Source organism: Teleopsis dalmanni, chromosome 2 (genome assembly GCF_002237135.1).
Source record: "Teleopsis dalmanni isolate 2A chromosome 2, ASM223713v2, whole genome shotgun sequence".
NCBI classification, from domain to species: Eukaryota; Metazoa; Arthropoda; class Insecta; order Diptera; family Diopsidae; genus Teleopsis; species Teleopsis dalmanni.
In genome coordinates this window covers 103,852,954-103,880,332 of record NC_051847.1, presented here as the reverse complement: position 1 = coordinate 103,880,332, position 27,379 = coordinate 103,852,954, and the positions used below count along the sequence as shown (strand labels likewise).

The following is a 27,379-nucleotide window of genomic DNA, read 5'->3' as shown; positions in this document are numbered from 1 at the left end:
TTACCATAAATAAAATAATGTTAAAATAATTTCTTAACATTGGAAATGTTTTGTAGAAATTCTCTTAAAAACGCTTTAAGCAGGGTTCAAAAGGATTTAGTTTTACTCGTATTTATAAGGTCAACGGTGATATGATGCATTTTGCACGATAATGGCCTATGTTAAATTAACAGAGAAGTATGTATCTATTTGAACAAGACATCTCTCACCTTTGGATAAGTAAAAGGATTGTCAAACATTAATAATTGCGTATAAATTGTCTATATTTGCAGTAACTATTGTAAACATGAGTGAGCGAAGTGAAGAGGCTCAATAAAAGAAAATAGTGAATATATGTGAATAAAAGAACAATTTTTGTTCATATAAAAAGAACCATATTAACATATGATTCCACGAGGATGAGTATCAAATATAACATTTCATACTTCATTAAAAACTAAATGAAAGTCATTTTTTTCTACAAAGACAAATGAATAAATTTGATAAATTTAGTGAAAATATTCTGGAATTTAATTAATTGCCTAATTTAAAAAAATCTTCGATTAATAACAATGTCATTAAAACTTATTTAAAAAATATTGCATATGTGCTTTAATAGTAAATAAAATTCTTAACTCAATAAATACAATTTATTGTATTTGGGACGTGTGCGAGTTAGGCTAAGTTGATGCTAAACCAAAACACGACCCACGGTCCTCTTGTGCCCGCGACTTATTTCTGATCAACCACAGTTAGGCAAATTTTTCTTTATTATATTTTGGTATAACTTATTTTTATGATATCCCAAATAAACTTACATAATTAAATTACGTTAATTTACTTACTTAATTGACAAAACTTTAGTATATGTATGTTTCTTTGTGGAAGTGGTTCAAAAATCTCATATCCAGTCCCGTAATTCATTACATAAAAAATAAAATATATTTGGTATGATAATACTAATATAATAGTGTTGATATAATAGAATTAATAAAACTTAATTTAACATTATCGCCGTATTTTTTTTTTCTCCAACAAAATTAGGAAGTATGTATTTATTTTTACAGCCCTCCAACCTATTCAGTGACTTGAATTGGCCTGCGATTTTATCTGGCCTGGACAACCCTGATCTAGTGTACGTAAAGACACTGTATGTAAATGCAGTGCATGGCAGTTTCCTTAAGGGCCCGAAAAATAATCAGACTTTGCGATACATTGTTGAAGACTAGTCTAAACACATTCCTGTCTCACGACGAATAATTTATTTTGAGATAGAATTAAAAAAAAAAATAAAAAATTTACATATTAAATTAATATTGATAAGTTTAAATGCGGACGCCATCTTACTAATGTGATTTTGGGCCTAAGACACTGAAGTCAATAGGCCCATCGGACTATTGTAGAACGGACTAATGTAGAATTACGATGCAATATAGACGAAGTACCGCCTACAATTTTTCATGTACTAAAGTCTGATATATATATATATATATATATTTATATATATTTATATATATATATATTTATATATATTTATATATATATATATTTATATATATTTATATATATATATTTATATATATATATATATATAAAAAGATATGGCCATTTTGTGAAAGTACAAAATTCTCCAAAATTGGGTTCTTACTACTTTTCTCATAAGGAGCAATTGTATTGCATTGTATTACTGAACTGACACATTGGAAATGTATTCAACAAAATGTACTAAAATATAATTAATATTACTTTATTCAATTAAAAATCGGTTAGTAACTCTTCAAAAGAAGAATACTAATATTCACTTTCTTCTTCAGTTACATTTTGGACAAGAATAGAATCTGCAAAAGGATGTGCTTGTTTTTAGAATGGCAAGCAAGTAGTTGTTAAAAAATTATTAGTAAATCCAAAGGAAATATTGGCTATAGATATCGTTTCTATTTTATCGATAGCGAAAAATTAAATAAAAAAGACTGTTTGAAATTCGACTAACAATATCTGGAGGGTAGTAGCTTTCTCAATATTTCATTGCTTTACACTGAACAATCTCCAGTTCCTAATTTTGAAATTTTTTCCATCCTTTTAAGAGCCAAACTTACGGATGTCCACTTCTTATGTGGCACTTTTGCTAATGCCACTTCTCACAAAAAATTACATTATGTAATTACATTCATTAGTAAAAATAAAAAAAGATTAAAGAAATAAAAAAAATTAATGAAATATGATAGAGAATTTCAGAAGACGTTCTTCCTTCTTTATAAACAGTCAATCGTTGCTTTACGCTTCTTCGCCTAGGATATAGTATAAAAGTCACTTCCGAAAATATAACCGATTATTGAACGTTGATCATCTGCAACACTAGCTCTGACAGCATAGTAATAATCTGATATTACACCATAATTTTTTTTTACAGTAGTTGCTTTGATGATTTGACGCGGTCACTGCTTCACAAATGATCTCTTCGATTCGTATCGTATCTGGTAAGAGAGTAACCGCATAACTCAGATCATAAGTGATCTGAGTAGTAAGCAGTAAGCAATCAGCAGCTTCCATTTATGCTTCATTAGTCATTTTTCGATTTTCTTCGTCAGGCGAAACTTTTTGTTAATATTGTTGCCATTGATATTCAGGATTGTATATATAGTTGATTGATCGATTTGCAAAACCGAGAATGACCTTTACATCGCTCCAATCTTTTTGTTCAGTCGGTGTTTTTATATGTGATTATGGGAGTGCGTCTTGAGCACCTTTTACGATTTTCGCTGTTGAAATTTGCATTTTGTTCTTCAAATAAAAAATTAGAGTGGTTTCAGTGAATGCACGCTTTCAGCAATATAAGTAGCTTTACGTCATTTTCCACAACCTTCCTGCAACAATTTATAATAAGATACGATTTTCTTTGTCTCCTTCAGACATCTAAATTTTCACGACTATCTAATATATTGAATTAAATCATTTATTAAGACTTAGAAATGAAAGATAAGGAAAGAAAGCACATATGGACTCAAAAGAGACATTGTCAGAAAAAAGTAATAATTCTTTTTATTAATAAATAATATAATAAATAAGTTATTTCAATCATATTTGATTTTATACTTACATTTTCTTTTTATGGGTGTTCCACTCTTTTACAGAAACTATATAATTTGTTCAACTACATGTCCTGAATCATCTATTCTTATTCTTATTTTTATCTTATTTCTTCAAATCTTATTTTTTCAAAGTCTACTGTTTTTACTCAGATGCTGAAACTTTACTTTAACTTCTGTATTATGTATAAAAATTTATAAATACAGACCTGGCACATCTCAAAGAATGCCCAAAAATACAAAACTTATTCCCCCACCAAGAGAAGATCCTTACTTCTTACCAATTTTTATACTTGAAGCAATAGTTTCTCAATATCATTTAAAGCCATCCTTTAAGATTGAGAATTTATTGTGCTCCAAGGTTCCAATACTATATATGCCAAATTGCAAGAGCGCAACTTGATTTTCAGTTCCATTGAATCTAATTTATTTTTTCGGTTCTGTGTAATGAGCTTAAAATATTTACCTTATTTCAAAATGTTATTTTATTGCAATCAGTGTTAATAATAGAACAAAGCAGCAAGTAAACATGCTCATTACGAAAAGTATCTAGAAACCGAAGGCAAACTGTAGCGTTGCCCATCGTATCCTAAGAAAATTTGTTAAGTAAAATTTATTCAGTCTGAGAAAAAGGATACGAAAAGGGGTGAGTTAGATGACCAAAAACTATGTTAAGAAAGTAAAGTAATGATTTGATCTGCGACAGCGAAGAAGCACACGGGTAAATAAACATACATGAAGAGCAGACACCTTGAAGTTTTCATAAGTTCTAAACGATTATCTTAAAGCACCATAAACATGGAATTCATTATGATCATTATATGCTTATGAAATTTTAGATGACAGATGTACTGCCAAATTATTTTGGTCATTTCAGTCTAGCATAACAAAAATCAACACAAAGTTCGAATGGGAAAACAAGTAAGTTTGTAGAGGGCAAGGGGACAATCTATTGTTAAAGGTAAAAACTGGTTTTCCCATAAAACCCTTTCGGTGCATTACGCAGTTTGCAAATTCCATGGGAAAACTTGCATGACCAGTTTAGGAATTGGTTTCATACAAAAATTGGACAACGGTCGTTGCTGCAATTAAAGAGTTAGCATTGCCACACTGATACATAGGATTCACAATTGAAGTGGTGCCGTGATAATTTATGCATAGATTTAAAAAAAAATATCTTGTAGTATATGTGAAGAAGTAGGATACATTGTTCAGATTAAAATGAAAATGGTACTGGTGACTGCAAAGAGGTGTGCTGCAACTGCAAAGAAAAATTTGGGTAAAACCAAAATCAATAACCTTTTATTACCACAATTACCTTTGAAAGCTGCATACAAAATTTCACGTCAGCTGACTAGTGCAACTTCGAATAAATGTCGGGGTCAGTCTCAAAGCATACATTGCCAGCCTTTTGCAAATATGGTAGGGTTGCATTAAACTGATCAGACCGGTTCGGTCACTTTTTCTGTAAGGAGAATTTCATAAATTATCCCTTTTATCAATATGCAGCACACATCATTCAAAAACAGCAGAAGCCGGACAGAGCGGCCCTGACATCAGACAATGGCACACAATGGCTACACAACACAAAGTAACCACTTCTTTTAAACATAATTGAAACGTTTCGCTATCCGTATTTGTACTATTTGCCAAGAGACTTCGAGCGCAAATCGTCACATTGGATATGAGCGCGTCTGCACATATCACACATGCAAATAATCTGTTCTCGTGCACATGAGCACATATCGTGCACATATCGCGCACACATCAGGCAAAAGCTGCGGTAGAAGGGCTAATTTAAAAGTTTTGCCAAAATTCAATTTAGTAGCAATACAAATTTCGTAGTCGGGAGGTACTGTGTGTCTTGTAGAGCTTCGCCATTCTTAAGAAATCGAAAGAAGGAATAAAAATGCTGAAATCGAAAATTACAGAAAAATGTCGTTTTTTTCTTTATGGTGTGGATATCAGTGAATCCTTTAAGTCAAGTTAAGGGGCCAAAATTGTTACTAAAAACTCGCAGATAACCTATTATTTATGTCTGTCCAGATATGAATTATAGTGTAAACAGTTTTCTGAAGGAAACGTCCCGTTCTGTTACTCAACTCATAAGTTACGAGTCATAACTAAAACGAAAAGTGTTACTAACGAAATTAGTGAATAAAACAGCATAACGTCGAATAGACTTCGGAATATTACAATAATTCTGCCTCGTAATAACAGAAAATGTAATAACAAAAAATTTTTGACATAAACTCGGAAGTAGTCTTGCAAAAAAAAAAAAAATAATAAATAAGTTGATGTACATATGTATAAGACGGAGTATGTATTTGCTGAATGCATGTACATGACCAAGAAAACTAAATACAATTATTCAGTGTTTTTAATATCAAACATAGATAAATAAGAAAATTAAAGAAAAAATTCTCAGAATTCATTTTTCTTCCATCACGAAGGCATTCCCAGAGAAAAAAAATTACAAAAACATAAAAGAGAGAAACACCAAACTGTGGCACAATTTGATACGTTTGTTGAAGTGTTCATTCGATTTTGTACTCAACTCAGTCATTTTCGGGAAATGTTATATAGCGCAGCCTTATTAGACAAATATACCGCACTTTTTGCAAAACTTAATTGAAATAAATGAGTAGATTTAAGAGAAAATAATTGAACGCATTCCACTCTAAACTTGCGACTCCTCAATGGTACGGCACCTTTCACGCATACAAATCGAATGCATAATCGAAATACGCCATGCATTAGCCCTTTGAAGGCGTTTAATGAGCTTAAAATGAATTTTGTTCCACAGACACCCGTTTTATTGGGGTTCGTGTCCATCAAAAGTGCTGTGTAAAGGCACCAAATAAAGCTCTTAAAAGCTCTTATGTGCTTATGACATATGACTTAGGCCGTAGTGATGCTTTTTAACGAAGAGGTTCAGATCCATATCCTGCCTTTGACATTGTATTGATTTTCAGGATAATGAAAATAATTTAGACAGGAAAAATGTAAATATTGATACATAACGAAAATACTCCGAAAATTTTATGTTATGTTCGTAAGGGAGACATTTCAGTTTAAGTGCTGTAAGTGCTGCAAGTGCTGCAAGTGCTGGCAAAATTAAGTTCGATTGATGGAATATGATTATAGCATTCATTAATTAGTGTAATTATATTTAATCAGCTCGACCACTCTTCGTGGTAATAATAGTACCAGGTTTCAAATAAATCAATATTAGGAATATAGTGCTATTAAATATAGCTGTGTATTATTATTATTTTGCAATAAAAAAAATTGACACGCTGGAGTTTAAAGGTCTGATTATTTAAAAGTAATAAAAAATTAATGTATTAATGTTAAAATATTAATTTAAAATATTAACGTGTGGATCTCAAAGCTCTCTACTTCTTTTGTAATATACTTATACCAACATTTTTTCTAATCCCGGAAACAGTTGTCTAAATCTGTTTTTGAATTGTCCCTTAAAGTGCAAAGCGATTTATTGCCCTCGATTTTATTAAAACGATATCCACGAGCTTATGGAATAGCCAAAAGTCTCACGGAAGTAAAAATGCAGTATGAGATGCTGCATTACCAAAGTTAAAAAACCAAGATTTGTTTGCGCAGAACGCTGGCTTCTTCTTGATCTAGGTTATCTCCAGTGATTATGTATTTCTTCTTATCCTAATAGTAAAAAAAAAAACATTATTTATCAGATTGTAACATAACGCAGTTCTCTACAAAAACGTAATAGTTTTTATCACACTCCAGAACCGATTCAATAGTTTGGTTTGAACCGATTTAAATGAAAAGTTAATGGTATCAGCAAGGTCTTTAATTATCAATCGACGATTTTCGAGCACAAAATCTTTGATTTCTTTTAATTTTTTTTATTAGTTGATGTTGCTGGTCGATCAGAAGCGCAATATATATTTTTGGTCAGGGTGCATTCATAGCCTATTATTTAATACTGGTCGACCAGGGCTATTTTTATTTTCAACGTTTTCTTCGCTTTTGTCAAAGTTGGAAAATTATTTCACTTTTTCGGTTCACAAACCACTCACGTAACTTTTAGATAATGTAGGTATTGACATGATATTTGATACATATTTCATTGACTGTACTGCTGACGTAAAAGACTTATCCGAATCAAAAGCACCACATACCTTAAACTAAAAATTTTACGTTATTTTTGATCGTAGTAGTATATACATATGATATTAACGTTATTCATGTATTATTGTTAAACATAAAGGTAAAAAATTGTTAATTACTTACAATTTTCACATCATAAGCGAGCAATCGAAATTATACTGGATTTGACTTTACTTTAGTAAATATAGGTACATATAGAAAGTATATGAGCCTTGCAAGACGTTGTAAGCTTTTCGAATAATTATGAAGCATTCTCATAATTGTCACAGTAACATAAACTTAAAAGTTCATGAAGTCTCTTCTATACAAGTATTTCTCTAGGATATGGAAAAAATATTGCAATATCGGGAGTTGATGGTTGCCCACTCCAAAAAAAGGAAACCTGCCATGATAATAGATTAACTATAAGAAGTTGACTTCAAACGTAATAAAGAATCAAGTTTTCATCCATTGTTACATTGATAAATGTTGCTCAAAAAGTCATTTTTATTATTATTATTTATTATTGAATAAACCAAAAGAAGTTCAACTCTAATTCATTGACCAACAGTCGGGATGATGAAAATTTCCGATTCTATTAGACATATGTATTTTCTGCGAATGGTTTGTCAAAATATATGAGTCATATATAATAAAATTTTTTGTTTTGTAATCTTATAACTTGTACACATATATATTTATGTAACAGAATTTTTGAAAAAAATAAAAAATGCATCATTAAATTAATTCATATCCTTGTATTTTTATTTACGAGTATCTTTTAACAAATACTTCCAGGCATATCTCTAGCTAATTGCTTGCAAGCAGTAGATGAACCCATAACAGTTTTAATTAATCAGCTAATAAGTAATATACTATATACTGCATATAAAGACATTACCAAGAGTGTATTAAACATTGTTTTATGGAGTACCAGGCTAATTAAACAATAAACTACAAACAGATACAAGCTGATCTTGCCCAATTTTGTGCCTTACTTAATCAAAAGAAAAAGGCGGTTGATAATATGTAAGACACCGTCTTTATAGAAGACGGTAAACATTCTGATAGATCATAAAAGTACGAAGACGAACAACAGCAAAAGTTATTGGATTATGACCCAACTCAATCTCAACAGCAATTGGGAAAAGAATTAATCCCACACGGTTAAAATGGAAAACTGCAGTCACTTGTACTTGTACACTTTTTTATCAAAGTGCGCCGGATGACGCAAATCGTGTTTTTCACTTGCTGAGGGCGGTCCTTCAAAACCAAGGTCGGATCTCTTATACAAGACGACCACACTTTGTGTCTGGTGGGACCAGAGCGGTATTCTATATTATGAACCCGTCTTGATGAAACCGTTAATGTCTATCGCTATTAAATAATTAATTTAAACTATGAAATAATCGAAAGATTGAACTCCTTCATTATCCTCCGTTCTCCCAAGACCGAGCACCATCTGACTATCACATCTTCGCATCAATGGGTTAAGCGCTCGCATAACAGTAGTTTAGATATTTCGAGGAAGTGACTCGGCGAATGGTTTGCCGCAAAAACTTCTTTAATATCTAGAAAACTAGACGACAAAACTTTCAGGGTTGCTGTTTCAGGTATGAAAGCAACTCTAACCTTTCGCCTTATTATGGGAATGTAAATAGTTGTCTGTGTTAAAATGTAATCAACATCCGGTCATGTTATGTGACTTCACTTACGTTAAAGCTAAAGTAATAGAAATAGGAATCACCTTAAAACTAATGTGTCTGGACACAGCTGCAGTACAGCGCAGTAACTTCGCAGATTAACTGCCTAATCTAGTGATGTCCAATCCGTAGTTCTCATTGATATCATTGTTTCTTTGTTAAAGAAGTTTCGAAAAGTAGTGAACTATAACTTCTTTCTATGCTTGGTATACTTGCGCTATATAAGCAAAAGCACCAATAATTCTTTCCTTTCGACAAGTAATATTCCTTATATTACTAATAATATTAATATTAGTAATATTTTTTAAAAATATTTATTACTACGTTTGATGTCTTAATAATATAAAAATACATATTTCCAACAGTTTTCATCTGCACATGAGTTTACCTTGTCAGCTATAAAAAGTGGCAAAAAATGATTTTTTTACAAATTAAAATAAAAAGAAATAAAAACTAATTTATTTTTTCATACATGAGTTTACAAAAAACCCAAATATAATTTTCATAACTTTTGTTGGCGTCATAGTTAATTGCCACCAGCGTGTGGTTAGCCGCACGTTGGGTCCCATAGTACTATAATGATGAAATAATGGAATATAAATTTTAGTCGTTAAGCTCTTCTCATTTACTTAAACTTGTGTTATTTTACTATTTACTATAGACAGCTCACCATAAAACTCCAAGGTTGAACTTGCCTGGTACTTAATGGGTTAAAAAACAAAAATCTATCTTCGAAATAAAATTTAAGTGCTTCTATTATCAAGGATAGCAAAAACAAGTGATCAAAAATCCACAAGCACTTGGTATTTCTGCAGTTCTAAGGCGAGTTAAATGTTAATTGGTAAAAATTTGGACTGCGTCTCATTGCGTTTGTGGTAATTAATCATAAAACTGCGAAAAATTGTATTTTGCTTAAAATATTTACTACAAGATCGCACTGTTCGGTCGATACCGTGATCAAAAATTGAAAAACTACCAGAATTATTAAGTCAAAGTCGCGTTCTGGTCGCCCACTGAAACTTACACATCGTAATAGCCGCTCAATATTAAATACGGTAACGAAAAATCCACGTTTGACGGCATCGGAAATTGTACGTAATATACAGGAAAGCTTTGCAAGAAATATTTCTGTGATCACCGCACGCAGAACTTTTAAATGGGCCGGTTTTCAATGTAGTGTAGCACGAAGGAAATATTACCTATCTTTAATTAATCGAAAGAAGAGCATTGCTTTTGCTAATAATATGTAGATATGCCGGAGAAATAGTGAAACAATAGGCTTATCTCCGATGAATCCAAGTTCTGTGTTTTTGACATAGAAGGACGTAAATTAGTATGGCGTAATTGTCATATATGAAGCATAGAATAAACAAAATCTCTTACCAACTGTAAAAAATGGAGTATGGGGTTGTATGGCAGCTAATGATACGGATAATCTTGAGTTTGTCTAAACATTTTGAAGAGTAATATGCGATCAAAACCAGACAAATTGGGACTAACAGATGGATTTTATTTTCAACAGGACAATGATCCTAAACAAACAGCAGAAATTGAGCGTCTTTGACTGCTAAATACGCCTCCACAGTCACCGGATTTGAATGCATTTGAACATTTATGGGGACTTTTGGAAAGAAAAACTCGTAAACATTCAATATCGACCAAACAGCATTTGAAAGACATAATACTAAAATAATGGGGTCACATAATAACTCAGGACACCAGTAAACCTGTAAACCTGTAGTTACCGAACTAGTTACTAAATTGCATGAAAAATCAGAAATTTGCACTAAAACGTCGTCTTATACCAACTGCTTGTAGACTTTTGATCGATTGTTTTGCTATCCTTGACAAACATTATCAATGATATAAAAAAATTAAATATAAAAAAATATATTAATTAATTATAATATATTAAATTATTATATATATTAATTAATTATAAAAAAATAATAAAGCATGTTTCCAATAAATTGAGTTTTTGGAAAAAAATTTCAAATAAAGTTTTTTTTATTGCCTACTTGTAGACTTGTGACTCCGACTGTAAGTACATATATATATATAATAAAAAACTATTTTTTTGAATTTATCTTTATATTAGCACTTGATTGAATCAAAGCTAAATGCAAACAGCATTTTACATAGAAGCATTGCATTTGAGTTCCTTTTTTAGTACCAAAAAGGTAGAAGAGTAGTAGAAGAGCGACGATATTCTTTCGATATTCTAGCTCTAGATATATATAATGAGGGAAAGTGATAGTACCTTCTGCGATTTATGATACATCAGAGATGCAAACTATTGCTATAATTATAATTTTAGTAACTGAGGAATCTTCTGACCTGGTTGAAGCCAATAGAAGTAAAATATATAGCAATTGTTATTTATAAAAATTTCTTTTACATATGTGTTTTTGGAACGGCTAATTGGTTAACGTTAAATAATATACAACTCTTTAAATTAGTTTTAAAAAATATATTTTATTGTTACCGATATTTCAACAGGGTATAGTCATCTTGAGGGTTAGTGGCAGAGCTAGACCAACTCTGGACGTCGGCGAGATCAGAATTGCGAGACCCCTTTCATTACTAAGTTATAAAAGAAATAATCTACATTCACGATTATGACGAAGGATGTGTGAAAGTATGTATTGCTAATCAAATTAAAATTAACATAGATTAATGTAAATTAATTTTCCTATCTTTAGCCTCACTGTATTTCTTTAAAATTATATCGTAATTTGCTAATGCAAATCTCGCTTTGCTCACCGTACTTCTCTAGTAGGTCTTAATCAATTTTAACTTTGAAAAGCTTCTTTTTGCAGAAGCTGTACTGACTGGAACTGTGGGCATGATTCTGGCTACTACCATATATAAACATTCGGATATACTTCTCTAAATTATTTTCTTTAATATGCCGGATGAGTTGCTTTATACCGCTGATTAACTCTAGTAAGTTCGATTTTGAAAGCAGCAGTTTCTTATACAGTTCAAAAGTCTTAATGTCGCTGTTTTGACCTTCCCACAGTATTATGCCTTAAGCATTACAATGATTGAGCAGGTATTCGATTCATATTCATATGATTATGTCATATACGAAACTAAATTCTTTAAAATATATATTAAGTGCTTTGAATCGACAGTCGGTATTAATTATGATAGTAACTATCATTAAGATAAAAAAGTTTACATCACTGAATTTTAATGGATATTATGGGTTTATCAATATCTTTATAACTAAACAATCATTTGTTCTTTGCTATTCTGTTTTTTTTAATTTAGGTGAAATTTCATAACTTTTTTCTACAAATGGGTTTGTTCAACGTTTTTTCACTTTTTTCAGTATTATGAGAGTCCAGTTACGTAAATACGAAGTGAGCGTAGAGTGTCAATAACGCTCTTCTAGTAAACCTCACCCGATTGCCATAGTTTATTTATATAGTTTTATATAGTAAAATTTCAAATCACACGCGTTTTACAACTCGAAAGTTAGCATTTCATTCAGAACTACTTCACAATCGCTTAGACTTGTAGAATCATCAGTTTTATTTTTCAGTTCATTTACGCATTCAATAACATCATCATCATCAGGTTTTAAGGCCAATTTTAATTTAGTTTTCACAAGATTCCAACGCTAGCTCGACTTTGAAAAAAGAAAATAGATTTTTTGATAAACCCGAAAAACGTTTTCGTTGTAGTTGAAGAATTAGCTGCATCAATCAAAAGCAAATTCCAACTGTCGCATTCACAAGGTGTTCTCACGCCTTTATTAAAGCCGCGCGCGATCATATTGGCACCATTATCATAAACCTGTCCTGAAAAATTTTGGATATGTAAATCTTATTTGCTCAATTCTTGTAGTATTGAATTTGATAAATACTCTCCCGTCTTTCTCTATAGCTCTGACCAAGGAATTGAAAAATCTTCTCAATTCAGTCGCTTCCAAAGCTGGTGTTCGCCTAACAATATCTCCATAAGCAATATTTTTTGATCAAGAAAATATTTCTAAGGAGGCAAGCTATTAATATAATGGTTATATCTGAAAGCCACCTAACTAAACTTAACAATTTTAAAATTAAAGGATTTACGTTTTTCAACACACAATATCTCGATAGTGATGGAATTCTGCGGTGGGTCAGGAATACCTATAAAAAGTAAAATAAAAAGCAGTACAGTAGTTTTCTGCATTATTTCCACAGCCAAGCAAATAATTTTTAGTAACAGGGACTATAATGCTGAGCATACTTTGGGGGGGTCAAGACACCTGACAGAAATTAATTCAAGGTTGATAAACAGATGTGAATGAATTTGGAGGGACTAGTGATATCAATAGGCCATCAGTAACAGGTGCAGTATAATCTTTCAAAGTTTTATTAAGTATTCAAATTGCAATTGAAATTTTGAAATTTTATTGAAAGTTGAAATCTATTTATTTAAAATTTTGAATTCTATAAGACTACTATGTAAATTTATAGGTTATGAAATTTTCGATCTAATTAGATAATTATCCTGAAAATGATAGCAGTATTTAAAAGTTTCAACTTAATCGTTCAAAATATTGAATCTGAAAAAAATTGATAATTCCAAATTCCAATTTATAAATGTTAGAAATTCTGATTTTGTTATTCAAAGGTTGAATCGAAAAAATCCAATAATTCTGTAATATTGCAAGATATTACAAAATTTAATTTAACTGATTTTAAAACATTTTAAAATTTTAAATAATAAAAATTTAAATCAAATTTGATAGAAAGACTACAGCAGCAGCCAATTATGTCGAAGAGATTCTTAGAAAGAAATCCCATAAAGGCGTGGGATAGATTACGGGAGCCCAATTTGGATAAAGAGTTTATACACCTAACAAGCTAACAGAACTTATATATATATATATATATAAATATATTAAACATGTATACGCAAAGATACTTGTAGAATACATAAGAGAACAGTGGTTTTACGACTCGATAAGCAAACTACATTAATGAAGAACGCACAAAGAATTACGTTTCGGTTACGCTAGATGGAGTTCGAAAGATGAGATGAGAAAGATGAGAATCCACACGAATCGATGTATGGGTGCTACATGAGTTAATACAAAGAAAATCCACATGAACTGAATCGCTGCTAAATCCCAACAAAATCGACACTTTATAGTTTTTAGGGCTAAAATAATCACCAAGCCAGAATTGACGACCAGGAAGGTTTTATTGTATGTTTGGTGGGATTGGCAGGGAATCATTTACTATATGCTGCTCTCCTATGGCAAAACTCTAAACTCGGAACTGTACTGTCAATAATTGAACCGTCTGAAAGAAGCAATCGCCCAGAAAGAGCTAGTTTTGGGCAATAAGAGAGAAATTGTGTATCATCAGGATACCGCTAAACCAGACACAACGATAATGGCATGTCAAAAGCTCCGGGAGCTTGGTTGGAAATTTCTTCTGCATTCACTTTAGTTCTGCCTGGCACCAAGTGATTATCATCTTTTCCTGCCCTATGCGAACGATTTTTCTGGTGAAAAATTCACTACAGGAGGGGCTTGTGAAAATCGACTGCCGTAATTTTTTGAAAAAATGGAAGAGGACCTTTATGAGACAGGCATAATAAAATTGCATTCAAAATGGCAATATTTTATCGAAGAAAACGTTTCAAAAAGGTTCAATGGTTCAAAAAGTTGGCATCACTTTTAAAATATGTTAAATGGTTTTTTGACATATGTTTTCGGTTGTGTTGTGTATAATATAAAATATAAAAATTGTAAACACTAAGAATTAATTGATTTATTAGAAGAAGGGCAATGGTAAGCATTTTTATCTAATAAATTTATTTATTTATACATTTAAAATGATCAGTAAATGAAATCCTCATATGATTTTAACGGACGACTGGAATTTTGCAACATATTTCCAGTGATCATTCACAATAGACTGATTTTTGAATTTGGCTACACAGAAACTTAAGACTTAACATTTTTTACGAGTCAAACCTAATTCTAAAGGTTTAAAGAGCTTTTTTGTTGCTACACATATTTTCTTTTGTAATTTACGAGTATTTTCTTGCTACTCTAAAAGAAACAATTACGACTTCAATTACTCGAAAAAATTCTTCCCAAAAAATTAATCTAATCGGTCATATATATTATAAATTTAATTAGTTTAAAGGATCATTAAGACAGAATATATATAGTAATGTATTTGTAAACATTAACCAAAAACGTGAACAGAAAAATTAAAATAGCACAACTATGAAGTATTTTTTTATACCAATCCTGAGTTAGAATTTTTTGTTATTATCGGTTTTATTTTGTCTATACATATACCAATTTTTATAGCATAATTCGACCAAACACGATAATGGCGACAAATAATGACAAATTATCATAAAATAACAAAAGTATTTTAAATTTACAATTGCCGTTTCCGATGGCTCGCAAGTGTGGCAAAAAACGCATGCTGGCCTATATTCGCTAAGCTAGACATTGGCATCACTGTTGCAATCTGTCAAGTGTTATGTTTTGGCAAATAGCAAATCTTGCACATGTGCACATACTGCAGCAAATCACATTCTAAATAAAAATAACAAATTAATAAAAAATTGAAAATTAAAATAAATACAAAATTAAAAGGAATGATAAAAATTTCAAAATAAAACAGTGAAATGTTTCTTTTTCCCAATATTCAAATTTATGAAACACATTTATTTTTTGACATATGATTGCAATATTCGTTCACAATAGTTCGTAACACTTTTTTTCGCTGGCCGATGTGTGTATAGGTATACAGGTTACCTGTACTGGCCTAGTTAGAGAAAATAGTGTTGTTGTTTTGCGTGCATTTTGGCCAATATAGGCCAGCAACTTGCAGTTTTTTGCCATATTTGCGAACCACCGAAAACGCCTAATAAAGGAAACAAAATAAAAATTAACTTAATTTTTTGTTTTATTCTATAGTAGTGTCAAAAAATACTGCGAATATGAAATTATATAATTGGTATTTAAGCCATTCGAATTTTATTTAATAAACGCATACATTACTTAGTGTTATATTCGCATTAATAATCATGTTTAGATTTTTATGCTATTGACTTTATTTTTAAATAAAGTCAAAAATGATTTTAGTTTATTAAAATATGATCAACGGTCTGGAGAGAAAAAAGGGTTTACTCAGCGAACAATGACAAAGAGTAAGAAACGCAAGAGATTAAAAGAGAAACATTAACTGACTGTCTTTCTTTACTATCGGCAGAACTCAAGTTCTGTTCGTACTGAAAATACAAGTACCAGTATTATTTGTTTAGGCTCCACCGCAGCTGAGCTCCGGCTTTCGTTTTCTGGAGAAGGAGTGTAGGAAAACAAAAATTTTTTCATATCACATATACGTTAAATTTGTGTAACACGGGGGTTCGAGTTTGACGGTCACCTGGTAAATTAAAGTATTCTAATTTATAAGTAAAATAAGTCGCGTGCATACGTTTGTAACGATTTTCTTTATTGTTAAGTGGAAATTCATTTTTGAGTAAATTATTTATGAAATGGTGTTTCAATTATTATTATTAATTTGCCATATATAAACATTTTTTGTGCTTTAAGTAAGATAAAAGCAAACTACTTTAATCTACTACAATTGACCTTTTTCCACTTACTTTCCAAGTTTTTTCGTATTTGAGTGAAACAAACAATAACGAAATGATATTTATGAAAATAATACATAAGATCTGAATAAGATCTGAATTCATCTTATAGTACATTGAAGTTAGTTTGATTTGAATTCAGATTGTACCAGAAATTAAGTGATAATGTTATTTAGAGTTCTCTATGATAATATCCAACAAATTTCTCTACTCTTAATAACAAATCAAAACAAGTTTTAAGAATACGAATGTGAACTGTTCCGGATGAGTTTATGCTGATTTCAATACAAATTTTGTTTCAGAACGGACTGTAAACTTCGACTTGAGTAAAACTTAAGTATGTCTGATATATTTAATTTACTCTGGTTTGAATTTAAATATAACTACTACTATGTAAAAGTGTGCAGATCGGTTATAGTTTTTATCAACAAATCGCTATAATATATCACAATTAACTAGCCAAATTTGCAGTAATAAGTGTCATATATGAGATCAAAATGTGCTAACCTTAGTTCAGTGACTGTAAGCGTAAATATAGTATAAGACTATGTTCTCGAAAACTGATGTTAGTTCTATATGTTTTTATTTTACGAAAATTCGATTTCCTTATAAAAGACCTACAATTTTTTAAGTACGAGAAACAACGTTGAAAGTATTGGAAACTCAACGAAATATTTTGTTTTTTTTTCCCAGTGACAGTATTAATTTTAGGGAGATCGGAGGATCGCCTGATTCATAGTATTTTTAAGAAATACAATTTTCTTTTATGCATTACAAACGTCTATACAAACATATATGACGAATTACAGTGAGTTGTTTTAGTTCAATTCTGTAAGTATTTGTGGCGTATAGCAGAGGAAGCACTCAGGCTAGAATTTTTCTATTAAAGTATACCTCGATGTATTAGAAATAAAATAGTTGAATCACTTATTAACTATAGACTATAGACATAGACTCTCCTACTTAGGGTCACACTTTTTCAATTCACTAAGTGAGCTAGATTCTATTTCCATAGCTCGTGTCAATGGCTTTGCGGCCAGTACCAACTGGTTATAGGGACAGGTGTTAAATTCTTTAGGGTATCACAATGGACCTTATGGTCTAAGTAAGTCTTCGGACAGCCCCAGTAACCTAACCTAATCTATTAACTATGAAAACGGTACTACGTTAGTGTACTAAATGGGAATACATAAGACAAAATCAACATTACATTATATCAATCAATCAACTTTTTGAATCGCTATAATATCTCCATCCATTTCTTACAACATGATCCATATTCATGGAATATATGCTAACGTGGCATATAGTTAGTGGCAAGATATTATAATATGCTCAATAAAGACGCAGAAGGACAAGAATTCGTATTATAGGTTTCAAGTGAATATCGTAAAAACCATCGTGGCTATTTAAAACCAGAATTATCAATTTGAGTTACGTATTTGTAGTGAACATTTTCAAATGCCAAAAATTAAGATCTTACCTAATGGGAGTTAAGAACCCAATTTTTGTATGGGAGGTGGTCTATGTTTTTGAAAAGTTTTAATATAAGAAATTAATATAAAATTTTAATACTACTATGTAATAAATATTAACCCTCTCAGGCCAATATTTAAATTTTTGAGATCAAAAAATCCATTAGTTTCAAAAAAACTGAAAATTTTGTGTAAATTTTCGAGAAAAAGTCTTGTAATGTATAAAGTTCTTTTATAAAAACATAACAGACTTAATCATGGATGGTAAACGAAACACGAAAGAATTAACAATGACCGATAACCAATTATGTCAGAAAAATAAAGTTTTACAAGTGGACTAGGTTAAGATGTCGACGTAGACGCTTGCAATGTATAAAATTAACCTTAAATTAAATTAAATTAACCCTAAAATTAATTCTTTGCTAGTTACTTAAAAAAAACTGAAATTTCCCTTATTTTTTCGATACTTTAAATGCAGAGCACCTTCTCTGAATTTACTTTAACCCTCTTCTTATATACGGCTATCAAAATTTTATTTGATTATATTTTTAATATTTTTTTGATATCAAGTTGTTTCTTCCGAAACCTTGAGGTTTCGATCATATATTTTAGAATATTGTTAAAACTTTATCATTTGCAAAATACATACATATGTGTTACATGGGTGACATGACATGGGTGTTAATTTTTAAGGTATCGAAAGCTTACAATTATCTGCAGGCACACAATCTATTGTATGATTCCAGAAAAAAGCCTAGTAATGCAATATCGCATGAACATAGGGAAATTTGGCTTTGGAAATTTTTGCGACACTCTTTTATTGAAAGTACATATCTTCGAATCTATATCCGGTCAATTTTCACTGAGTCCAATACAACAATTTTGTGTGAACTAAGAGAGAGTCTCAATGCTGCAGAAAACTAGATGTGAAATAAAAATTGAAAATGCAAAATGGATTATGGAATCCCCATTATTAATGTAATACATTTTAACACTTCCAGAGATTACTCAATTTTCCATATTGATTGAATGACAGTCTGTTTAACATACATCACTGAAACTATACTGCTAAATTAGGGCAACGGAATGGGTAACATTTCATGATCTGAAGTCTGTAGAAAGTATTCAAACTTCAGCAGACTCTAGCTTAAACGTTTTGTATCTTAATTTATATATGTTTTCATAATGTTAATATTCTCTACCAGTAATCGTCAACCTAGTCCTTATGGGCTTCTTGGGAGCACTCCAAACTTTAAAGTGCATGGTTGAGATATTATCCTTAATGAAGTATGAAGAAAATTTTATAGAATTCATAAATATTTTCATTAGGTTTTTATAAAATTTCCCGCTAACATATATCTGTTTATAATTATAGCATATGTTAGTGAACTTAGTTTGAATCTAATATAAATAGCTACTCATATTGTATAATTAATTTAGTTTTTCTCAACCTACTTTGCCACAGAAGACAATATGTAAGAGCTTGGTACATTGGAAGAAGTATGAAACCAAATTAAGATGCGTCTGTCTACCCAAACGCAATCGTCCAGTGCCAGACTAAGTTTTAATAATTTAGAGTTTAATAAAAATGACTCGATGGAACAAGTACTAAATATACCTGAGAATGCTGAAAATAAGCTGAAATTATTAAATATTCGGAATAAAAGCAGAAAAAATTCATATGAAGAAGAAAATGACATGTCTAAGTATATGCTATTTCATCATATTAATGAAAATGAGTGCAAATTACATACAAATCCTCCACAATGCCTTCGACCGCACCAAGAAATATTGCTGCAAATGCAGTGTATGAAATCTGCTTTATCCAAAAAGGAAAAGCAGGTGGAAAACCAATCTACTGATATCGTAATCGATTTAAGTAAAAATTCGGTAGGAAAGCCTACCAATGCGACCGAAGCAAGTTCAATTAGAAATATTGGTTGCATCGCAGAGACTATCTCTTCAGGTGTATCATCCTCAAATCAAGTGAAGCAGATCACGTCAATTGATGGCTTTTTCAACAGAAAGCGTGGACGACCACCAAAAAATCGATTCGTTGAAGTCTATAAAAATGTAAGTATTCGTATGGAGGTAATATTCAGTAATGCTCGTCATAGTTTTTGTTAGGTGTACTAAACTTTTCTCTTTCATAGTCTTTTGTTGTGCTTAGAAAGAACTAGATTGTTAAAAATTATGTATTGTAGTTCTCATTTTATTCGATTCGAAATGAGTTAATGGTATTGTATCACAATTTCTACTTAATTGAATCCAACGGCATTGCTGGTAACTTGTAGATACATTTTTAATAAAAAATTTTTTAAGTTATTGTTTGCTTATTTTTACTTTATTGCTTAAAAGCACTTTTAGATTTCAAATTGCAGATTAATATTTTTTCCACGTACAAATTCAATAACAAGTCAAAATTAGTGAGCAGAGTACATCTATTGCACCTGTATTGAGTGCCGTGTTATTGTAGATGCGTCGAAGGTATCGTCATTTTCACTATACTAATACTTTTAATTATTAAATATCCTTGATTATTATCCATAATCAAGGATATTTTGGCATAGATTTCTTGTACTTTACATGTGGTATTAACATGCTTAGCTCCAAAACAAAACTCAGCTCAAATAAATGTGTTCATCCTGTTAAATTTGAATATTTTCACGAACGAGCTTTTCGCGCGGTAATCTATTACAAAGTATGTAGGGACGTTTCCAGTCATTAAGACCGAAACTTCAGTTTAATCAGTTATTACTATAAAAGAAAAGGAAACAGAATTTCAAATGGGCAATATGCGTAGGTATTCAGTTTTACAATTAAAATGTTGTGAAATATGAGCGATGAGCGATGAGCGATTACAAATTAAATATGCAAATCACGTTATTTGTATAATTAATAGCAACGCATAGATTTTGTGCCATTATGAATTCCTTTTAGAATTAAAATTTTCTTTTTAAAATTACCATATATACTTCATAATATGATCGCACTATCAAATTAAATTGACAACTTTTACAGTGATAGTGTCATTATTCATATAAAAACCATACATATACAAAGTGTAGTATACCAACCAAACTTCAATTATCGTAGTATTAAAATTTGGTGGTCCCATTGTTGCATTTCATTTATAGATTGGGAACATATATGACTAAATGAAGTCACTTATATGTAGCTTTCAACAACCTAAACATATATATGGCTTATAATTTTCTTAACTTCGGCTATTTCTCTGAAAATTTTAGAAGTAAAGGTGCAAATGTTGACTGTTGTGTTCAATAGGCCTTTTCGGTGGCTCGCAAGTATGGCAAAAAATACATGCTGGCCTATATTGGCTTCGGGTTCCATTGGCATCACTGCTGCAATCTGTCAAGTGTTATGTTTTGACAAATAGCGAAAATAGCATAATGCAAGCAAATTATATTATGTATAAAAATAAATAATTAACATAATTTGAAAATTAAATTCAATACAAAATTAAGAGGAATGGTTAAAATGTTGAAAATTTCAAAATAAAACACAAATTTTTCTTTTTTTCCAATTTTAAAATTTAAGAAATTTTTGAATTTTGTTTGAATTTTTATTTACAAATAAATTTTGACACAATAGTTCGCTAATTGCGTTGGTAACACTTGTTTCTTTACTGGCCGATGAGCTTAGAGAAAATAATGTTGTTGTTTTGCGTACATTTTGGCCAGCATAGGCCAGTAACTTGCTGTTTTTTGCGATACTTGCGAATCATCGAAAAGACCTAATATAAATGGTAATGAAATATAGATACTTAAGACCTTACTTTTTTACTTATTCTTAATTCCAACCTACAGACGTTTCAATATTCATTGTACCCATTATTATTATTTAGATTGAAACGAGTGAAATTTTTGTTAGCAAATGACTTTATTTCTTTTTTTTTTCAAGTATGTGTATAAAATTAATTGGGCTCGGTTCATAATAAATATATGGTACATAACACGCCTCCTTTAAAAAATAACGATCATTCTTCAATTCACTTTTCCTCAATTGAATCACGTACGTGTACTTACTATTAATTTAGTTAATTACAAAAGTAATTAAAAATTCAATAAAAATAATTAAAAAAATTACAATTTAGAAAATTTGAAAATAGTGCACTACTTTTCTTGGTTTTACCATTTCACTCTTGCCTGCATCTTGTTCTTTACAATTTATGGAGTTTATATATTTTTGCATTGCTTTTTCTCGTAATTCTTTACCAATCGAAAATTTATATGTTATTATTTTTCAATAACATATTTCGATCAATTTCAGTATTGTTGTTGCTCTCACTGAAGCTATATGCGAAAACCGACAGGCTGCCCTAGTTAGCATTAATCTCAGAGTAATCATTAACCGGACGGGGAGATACGCAGATCTTAGATCAGTCACAAAGCTTATGAGGAATACACAAATTGGTCAGTGAGATAGGTGGGACTCTGCAGAAACCCCCCAGCTATCAAAGAGTAAAAGTGCCCAGATGCACTAACTCGGAAAAGGCCCAACATTAGACTTAATGATTCAATATCAAAATTTGATGACATTTTAGACTTAAATTGGTCGATTAGTCTTAGTTTTCAGATATATAATTAGCAAATTTAGACTTTAGCCTACAAATACTTGCTAGATGCCCACTTTTTACCCACTTTCACTTTTAACATTTTTTTTATTATTAATTCAAGTTTTATTCAATATAATATAAACTTGTGTTTTTTAATACTTAATATGTAAATTTAAAAAGTTCAGGAACACTTCGTTTTCAATTTAAATATTAACAATTATTAATAATATTAATTTAACTACTCCTCTAGAACTACTTCTCTAGTTATTTAATTTTACTTTCCCAACTCACTGAAGTATTATTTGGAATTAGGATTGACTAAAATTTTCCCTGTATCAAAGTGATGTTCACTGATGAGAAAGCGTTTTATGAACTATTAATTATTTCATTAGCATAGAATAGTGATAATAGTATATCAATATCATCTGCGAATATAAAAGTTGTACAGTTGACCAGATTAGGGAAACTAGACATATATATATTATATAATATTGAAAATATCCCTGAAGACAACCAGTAAATGTGAAAATTAACACGCATTCAAATCCTTCTATTCATAATATGCACGATCGCTGACTTAGAAAACTCTTAGTTAATTTAATTAGCTGAAAAATAAAGCCGTAGTTCACCATTTTGAAAACCAAACTTGGTCAAATGCTGTTTTAATATCTAGTAACACTGTACCTGTGCTCCTTTTACTTGCAAAATTTTCCTTTATCGTACTAAAAAGGAGCTATGTTTTCTTCGAAATCCGAACTGCTGAGGATGGTATATGTTTTTAACTTGAATAAATTGAATAATGCCTTCTTTTAATATTTTCTTGAATATATTACTAACTGCTGTTAAGAGACTAACAAATGTATAAGACAAACGATTTGACGACATACTTTCCTTCAATATTTTGAATCCATTAATGTTATCGGAAAATACGCTAGCCTTAAGCAATCATTCAAATGGGATCTTTCAGGATTTTATTATGATTTCGTCTATTCCAAGTGCGCTTCAAGACGGCGCAACTTGCCATAGAGAATGCTCGTTCGTGATATATATGCTTTATGTTGATAATAAAAAGATTTGGGGACATATGCAATGTGTGGTTTTGTGAAAACCACTCTAATGTGGAAAACGGTTCACCAAAAAAAATCATTATGATTTTCGAGTTCTACAAAAAATTTCATCATTGGAAATGTAGGTTTCGTCTTTGGAAAACAAAATTTTTAAATAATGCATCCTGCATCCCTAAATATTAATTATAGCTATGTTATTGTAATTAATTCAATCGCTTCTCGACAGCGGATTTTTATTTTTTATTAATCGACTTTGATTAACTTTGACTTTGTTATTTATTTATTTAATTTTTTTACTGTGAATGGTCACCTTTTTAGAGTGTTGCTATTAAGAAAAATATTTGTTTACTGAAATTTCGCCTGTTTATATTCACTCACTATTTCCGAAGTCATAGCCTTTTTCATAATAATTTTTTGTTTCTCTTGTGAAGCTTAATAACTTTTATCTTCTGTTAAATGCTAGACGCAACAAGCGCCACAAGCTATTTTCACATCATTTAAACTTCAAAAATACGGATTGGATGCACTTGCAACATCAATTCAGGAATCTCAATTCGGGGAAAACCAAAAAACTGTTGGTGCCAAAAGCGGTGAATGTGCTGTTGAACAGTTTCACCTCTACCAAACTAGAAATATAAAATGCATTGAAAATGATTTACCAAAGGAAAAGGTAAGCATGGATTTTAAGTTTTTAAACTGAAGTTTGGTTTAAGTTGATATTGATGAATCAAAGAAAAAGTTCAAACTATGAGTAACATTTGAGATTAATAAGATTTATAACTTTATAACCTATTTAAGCACTAACTGCACTGGGTCTTCAAGATTGTTGTTCAAATACTCATAGCACGTTTACACCATTACAATTAAAGCATTTCCACAATTAACTTAAATGCACCAAAGCACTACAATTATTTAGTTTGAGCCATTCCAGTATATCAATCGCGTATGCATTAGGTGTTTTCAGTGGCTCGCAAGTGTGTCAAAAAACGCATGCTGGCCTAAACTCGCTAAGCTAGACATTGGCATCACTGTTGCAATCTGTCAAGTGTTTTGTTTTGGCAAATAGCAAATCTTGCACATGTGCACGTAATGCAGTAAATTACATTTTAAAATGTATGAAATTTTTGAATTTTGTTTGAATTTTTGTTTACATATAATTTTTGACATATGATTGCAATATTCGTTGGAATTTCCAATGAAGGTTCACAATAGTTCGCTAATAGCGTTGGTAACACTTTTTTCTTATTCGCTTATTCGTTCGCTTATTGTGTTGGTAACACTTTTTTCTTCACTGGGCGAAGTATGTTGCCAGTATACACAGTATATAACTGTTGGCCTAGATAGAGAAAATAGTGTTGTTGTTTTGCGTACATTTCGGCCAGTATAGGCCAGCAACTTGATGTTTTTTGCCATATTAACGAGCCTTCAAAAACGCCTATTGTTAATAACTGAGAAGCAAATGAAGAGCAATTTTTAAAGAACAGAAACACATGTTTGAAAATGTTAATTAAAAATAAAAAATAATGCACTTTACAGATTTGGATCTAATTTTATATTCAAACTTTCATAACTTTTTGATAAGAAAATTTTTTAAATTTAATTTAATTAGCATAATTTTTTATTATTAATTTATTTGTCGTAATTGATATATTTAAGTTTAATTGTGGAAGGATGTTCAATTATAAACATAGTCTAATTATCAGAATAAATTAAGTTAAAAAATATACAGTTTTTGTAAAAAGAAAATTCGTTTGATACATTTTTTTTATCTCCAAGATTTTGATACCAACCGACTCCAGTAAAATTTGTGAAGACGACAACAGGAAACTGGAAGGTAAATATATTGTTTTCTAATGCGATAATATGCAAATATATGTATTTGATCAAATGTTTGACTTATTGCAGTTGTACGAGCGACTGGAACTTTCTTTCCAGAAAATAAAAAAGGTTTCAATATGTGTTTTAAGCGTCTACTAGCAAATCGGAAGTCAAAGACGCCATCGACAAAGCAGAAAGCCAGTAAAATGCAAACATCCTTGAAAAGGAATAAAGAGACGTGTTTGAGGAAATATTTGGAACATTCAAAGAGTAATAATAGCTCAATTTGTGATGAAAAAGACTTACCAGAAGATTTAAGCATTAGTAGCAAATCAAAAATAAATCAATGTAAGAAACAAAATAATATTAATGAACACTCCGCGGAAATTGAATGGTCTCCACCTTTGAACATTAGACTTCAGCAATTAGTACAGGCTTATTATCAGCACTGCCTCCAACAGAAGCAGTTCAAGGTGAGCCTAGCACCTAGCACTGGACAATTCAGACCTTTTGAAGAAAGCAGCTTATCATCAAACCGAAAATCTATCCCTGCAAACACTAATAACATGTATGAAATGAGCTTATTCTTAAGAAATGTGTCAAATACTGTGGCGGCTATTGCTACAATAGAACCAGAAAATGCAGTTAATAACCAAGCAAAAGCTGTGTCCAAAAATGAAGAACTACTAAAAATAAAGAACGATAAGACCCCAATCGGGTATGTGAAATTTCGTTTCAACGAAGATTGCGGGTTTTCCCGCTGCACTTATCGCAAACATCAAACACATTTTCACTGCAATCGAAATGATTGCTGCTACAGTTTCTGCGATAAAACTCGTTACGCTACTCATAGCGCGCGTCACGAACGACTGGATTCTTTAATGGGAGATGACTTCCGTCAATATCGTGTAAACATGAAATGTGGATTCGTTAATTGTCTGTTTATGTCAAATAAGGCCAGCTCAAAAAAAACATCCCATTTCCACTGTCGCAAATGTACATTTGTATGTTCCGACACTAATAAAGTGGTGGCTCATCGACGTTTGCATATGAAAATGGAATGTATACGATTGGCCGGGTTTCGTAAAATTACATGCAACGAAAATTGTACAACGATCGTAGTCCACTCACAGACAAATTGCATAAGTGATAACGATATATGCAATCAATTGTCGCAGGAACTGAGCTGCTCTTATAACATGAAACATACTCATTACCATTGTCTAGTTTGTAATGCTAGCGTTTTGTCAAGATCCCAATTTGCTATGCATAAGCATAAATCAGCAACAGTTATGACCGCATAAAAAACATTATTAATTCTAAGAGGCTTCTTAAAATATATATTGAACCAACTGAATGTAGAATTTTAATTGTGAATAAAACGTTTTTAAGTTCCTCTTGTATTTTTTAAAGCTTACTATGATGTGCACAATACTATGTTCAATAAATTAGGTATTTACACATAGAGGTTCCTTCTTTTTCACCTAAAATAGTTAGATTAAACTTGTCCTAAAGATGGGGATTTATAAATTTTAAATCTAAAATTGATAACATTGAAGAACTCTGCGATTCCTTTTTTGTAATTTCAACGTAATATTGGCTTCAATAATAAAATTTTTATATTAGGAAACTATTCAAATATCAGGTGATGGTGCATTAGGACCTAATAGCTTCTCCCACTTTTCGCATACTCATCAAAATAGCTTTCGTATTTTCTGGGGTAGTAGCTACTCAGTAGTTTATTCCACCACGAACTCACTTATTTTGTCTGCAGAAACAACTGGTGTGGTGGTCACACCATAGATTAACTTTTAATATGCCGCCATAGCTCTTTAGTGACTTTATTTTGCAGAATTTTCGTGCCATTATCTATTGCAGTATTTGTGGTTTCATTTGTTTTATGCAGTTTGCTTACAATAGA

The 27,379-nt window shown here is 30.9% G+C and overlaps 1 protein-coding gene across 1 annotated transcript; it reads left to right on the top strand.

Annotated features, from left to right (window-relative positions):
• The first annotated feature begins 19,472 nt into the window (after nt 1-19,472).
• On the top strand, nt 19,473-26,805 carry LOC119685213. The gene is made up of 4 exons (XM_038099446.1): nt 19,473-20,070; nt 24,104-24,310; nt 25,417-25,474; nt 25,546-26,805. Exons 1-4 carry the CDS (start codon nt 19,516-19,518, stop codon nt 26,760-26,762), a joined length of 2,037 nt encoding a protein of 678 aa, XP_037955374.1. The 5' UTR covers nt 19,473-19,515; the 3' UTR covers nt 26,763-26,805.
• The last annotated feature ends 574 nt before the right edge of the window (nt 26,806-27,379 follow it).

Excerpts from the sequence above, each read along its gene's own strand:
- LOC119685213 (XM_038099446.1), top strand. The coding sequence starts at position 19,516 with ATGCGTCTGTCTACCCAAACGCAATCGTCCAGTGCCAGACTAAGTTTT. Across the intron at positions 20,071-24,103 it reads TCGTTGAAGTCTATAAAAAT|ACGCAACAAGCGCCACAAGC; the intron begins GTAAGTATTCGT and ends GTTAAATGCTAG. Across the intron at positions 24,311-25,416 it reads ATGATTTACCAAAGGAAAAG|ATTTTGATACCAACCGACTC; the intron begins GTAAGCATGGAT and ends TTTATCTCCAAG.